The 4,420-nt window shown below is 39.5% G+C and overlaps 1 protein-coding gene across 1 annotated transcript; it reads left to right on the top strand.

Annotated features, from left to right (window-relative positions):
• Positions 1-329: 329 nt before the first annotated feature.
• LOC130946174 (uncharacterized) lies at positions 330-1,073 on the top strand. The gene is made up of 3 exons (XM_057874849.1): positions 330-691; positions 740-860; positions 957-1,073. Exons 1-3 carry the CDS (start codon positions 330-332, stop codon positions 1,071-1,073), a joined length of 600 nt encoding a protein of 199 aa, XP_057730832.1.
• Positions 1,074-4,420: the final 3,347 nt, after the last annotated feature.

Here is a 4,420-nt window from a genome sequence, read left to right on the forward strand (position 1 = left end):
CTAACCACAGATTCTGTGCAATGCATATATGCCAAAACTTTCGCAAGAAATAGAGTAACTTGCAACTGAAAATGTGCATGTGATCTTGTGCCAAGACAACCACAACACAAGACTTCAATGCTGCCATGGAGAGACTAAAAAGGATCAATGTTGGGGCTTGGGAATACCTTGAAAAGATAAGCCCTAAACAATGGAGCATAGCTCATTTTAGTAAATACCCTAAGCTGGACAACTACACAAACAACAACTGTGAGGTGTTTAATGCGAATGTGAAGAATATGAGGAGTAAGCCGATAATTACGATGTTGGAGGAAGTGAGGTGCTAGGTAATGGGGATTATGGCTAGGAACAAAAAAACTTTGGTTGGGTACAGCGGAAGGTTATCTCCAACTCAACAGAACAACTTAGAAAGGGAGAAGCGAGAGAGCAACAAATGGAGGCCTCTGCCTACCGGAGATGATGCAGAAAATGTGTACGAGGTGCAATGTCTGCCAATGAAGGTAAGTGTGGATCTTGGCAAAGGTACATATAGCTGTCGACTTTGGCAAATCACAGGGCTACCATGTAGACATGCATGTGCTGCTTTGGCTAACCAGAACAGAAGGCCCGAAGAATATGTACACAACTGGCTCACCATGGGTGCATACAACGCAGCCTATCAGACTTTCATGCGTCCGGTTCCAAGCCAGGAGTACTAGAAACACCTTGAAACCCTCCCTATTCTGCCACCACGGTATAGAAAACCAATCAGAAGACCTACAACCAAGAGAGACAAGAGAAATGATGACCCTAAAGAGAAGAGTGACCCTCATAGAACAACGAGGAGGATTGGGACTATTATCTATAAGTACTGCCTCCAGGTATGGAAGTCTAATTCTAGGTGAAATTCCGTAAATTCTATAATTATTGATTCATGTGATTTTAGTTGAGTTTATGACTAATACTTGTTTCCTTAGGCTGGTCACAATAAGAGAAGTTGTAAAAAGAGAAAGGAAGCAATGGGTGAAGGGAGTTCTGCACCACAGGCACCTGTAGATGATGAGGATGAGGATATGCTTGCTAAAATTTACTAGGAGGAGACATTAGAAGCTGTAGAGGCTGAACAAGAGAGGAAATGGAACCGCAATAGCCCACACTCCACATGTAAGTGAATTGTATTAATCATTTCACTAATCTGCCTTGTAAACCTTGTGTGATAATGACTGCATTGTTCTTTGGAATGAAGCAGCCTCAACCAATGCCTCCCCTATCAACAGCACAACCACAGCCTCCAACAAACAATGCAACAAATAAAAAATAAGTTAAAAAGAGAAGTGTTAAGCGGCCGCCTCCGACTGGACAAACATAGCAGCCAACGACACCACCTGCCAACCGGCCAACTACAACTCCATCCACACACAACTCTCAAACTACACCTCATCCACTGCAAGGTGCTAGTGCAGGGACAAGCAACTGGTTCATGCAGTTCATGCCCACACCTTGAGTTATGACTCCAACTGCTAGAGGTCGAGGCACAGCTGATAGAGGAAGAGGTCAAGTTACAGGTCGAGGCAGGATACGGAGATCAAGCGGAGGAAAAAATGGTATCTCAAGATGGAGCAGTAACTTGACCCCAATATCGTAGACTAGTTATGGTTGCTTTTTGTTATTTTTAGTTTACACCAGTGAGATACATAAGTCTTGTATTTTGTTATGCATTTTCATGGTATGGCTTAGATATGACTTAGTAATGCTTTTTTTGAGGGTGTGATTTGAGTTGCCAATACTTGGCTTCTTTGGCTTATTTCAGAATGTTTGGAACCTGCAGCATCTCTTTATATATAAAGAACAAAGTCTTGTTACATCATCTATATACTTGCCTTCTTTTGCCTTTTTTGGTATCACTATTGTCACAGCATTTTGTTCGGCCAATTTGGTTCGAAATCATATATTGAAAAGCAAAACATCAAGTTACTAATTTACAAATACAGCTTATTATTGGATCCTTAAGGAGAAAAGAGAGATTCAGGTCCATTTTCAACAGCATGCATTGTCTACTTTTAAACGTTATCAAAATCATTTCAGATTGCAGCAACAAGTTCAAAGCCTGCGTATCTACATCAATGTATCACATGTAAAGCAAACCAGTATAGATTAGAAATAAACCATATCATGCCAATATCATGAGAAAATTTAACTATCATGAACAAAGATCCCCAATTTTACATGTCTTATAATTTTATCACCAAATACAACTCACAACAAACAAAACGTCACCCCCAGTGCAACAGTTGTAATCAACAGTTTAATTCCCCTAATTTCACCCCTAATTTCAATCATAAATTTGTCTATCTTCCTAGCCATCATTGAGGATGCTTGCTGATTTTTCCCCTGCAATGACAGTCAATCCATCATCATGCCTTGCATAAGAATGCTCCGACTTTCTCTTGGCTAAACATCTTGCCAAGCCCTCCCATCCTTGTTTGAGTTCATCCACCCAAACAAAGTATTTACAATCTCTTGTCTGAAAAAAACACAAAAAAGGCCCCACATTGTCAACTAAAACTCAAAAATAATTGTCTCACCTCAACAACAACAGCATCTGGCCCTTACCGTCCATAGAGGACATCTAATGAACCATCTATTAGGGTTCGTAATCATGCCAGACTCAATCAACACAACATCCCTCCCATAGAAACATTTGCCATCAAGCTTCTTCTCCTTCATCTTCTTCGAACTTGAAGAACTGCTACGACTTCCATCATTTCCATCAAAGTTACATCTGCGTAATGACATTACTGGGGTTATGAGATAACTCTGGGTGTACTTGAATTTCACCAATATTTCATTTTGGGGGTATGGCTCGAATTGGAGAAGACAAGTTGCTAGGGTTTTGATTTCAAGCATAAGGCTCTTTCTACCTTCATATAGAAACGTTCAGATCCACGTAGACAGGGCTTAGGGAGGTTTGGAGAGCCACGTAGAGTCCTACAACTCCGAAGCAAGTGCCAATCCAAGCCAGACTACTTTTGTCACACGGAGCCCATCTTGCATGGGTACAAAGTCAGTTTCCATCTACGATAGATACAAATGACAGCGTTCTGAACTATCATGGGTATAAATGGTCAATTATTCTATATACGTATATAAAGTACAGGTTGGTCGGGTAGGACCGCACCCTACCAACCCTACCCAACTCACACCAGAACCCTACCTACACTTTATTCTATCCGCTGCGAATCAAGTTGACAATCCTACTCGATCAAATGGGATCGAATTAAATACCTGATATAGTATATGTTGTCATCCCTAATAACAATCCTCCCATCAAGACAACCTCGTTGAGAATCAGAGAGAAATAAAAGAGCATCTGTTTATTTCGTTCTTATTCTCATTCTGTACAAGTATACAACTAATAACAAGTTGGTTTTTCATTTAGCTAGCTATTAAAAATAAATAAATAAATATATTAAACTCATATTAATAAGTTATGTATAAAGTTAATGAAAAAAATTTTAGATATCCGATCCTAGTGATAGTGATTGATCATGGCATATATATTTACGAAAAGAGTAACATAAACTATAGAAAGAAGGCTTCAATTAATTTCTTCCGCCAAACTCGCTAAGTAATGTAATTGAGTAATTCAATGTGAAAGAGATCTTCATAGTCATAATATAATGCTAGTGTTCTTGTATGGATACCTGGAGAGAGAGCTCAGTCTCTGGGAGTCGGCGCCGAGCTATTGCTTTCGGTGCCGACCTTCAGGTCTTGTGATAATCCGAGCTTTTCTCCAAGAGTGTGTCCAATCGCGTAGAGCTTTGAGCAAGAAACAGGGGGGAGTGTACCTGCAAAGGCACTCCGAAGCTTAAGTTAGTATTGAGAATTCAATGTCTTCCTTAGAATAGAAGATCATACCTTTTTATAGATGATAGTGTATAAGTCCGTTACGTTCCTGCTTTATTGCCCGTATTAAGGAGCAATAATAAGGGTGAATGTCAGTTTAGACGTTTCATTTTGTGAAGTAGTCCGTTGAGCTGATTTGTAACGTCACTTTTTAATAAATGACATTGATTGCCGATTAGTAACTGTAACGCCGATTAGTAACGTAAATTGCCGAGTTATGGTCTGCAATGCCGATCTTGTAACGGTCCTGATCATAGCCCCCAAGCTTAGCCTGACTATATTTTGATAAAGCAGGTTGAGCTTTTTTTAGTTATAACTCGGCGATTTGAGTTATAGGTATGGAGCTCCCAGATCAACTTACTTTATTAAAATAATGAATAATTTGAATTTCAGACGTGATTTGAAGTTAACGTGTAGTGGAAAGTGTGATAGTCTTGTCATTGATTGTGCCTTTGATTTTTCCAATGTAATTTTGAACCGTTGATTTAATAGATGCAACGGTTGGATTTTTTATGGAACTGAATAGTTAATTTGA

Source organism: Arachis stenosperma, chromosome 8, assembly GCF_014773155.1.
Source record: "Arachis stenosperma cultivar V10309 chromosome 8, arast.V10309.gnm1.PFL2, whole genome shotgun sequence".
NCBI lineage: Eukaryota > Viridiplantae > Streptophyta > Magnoliopsida > Fabales > Fabaceae > Arachis > Arachis stenosperma.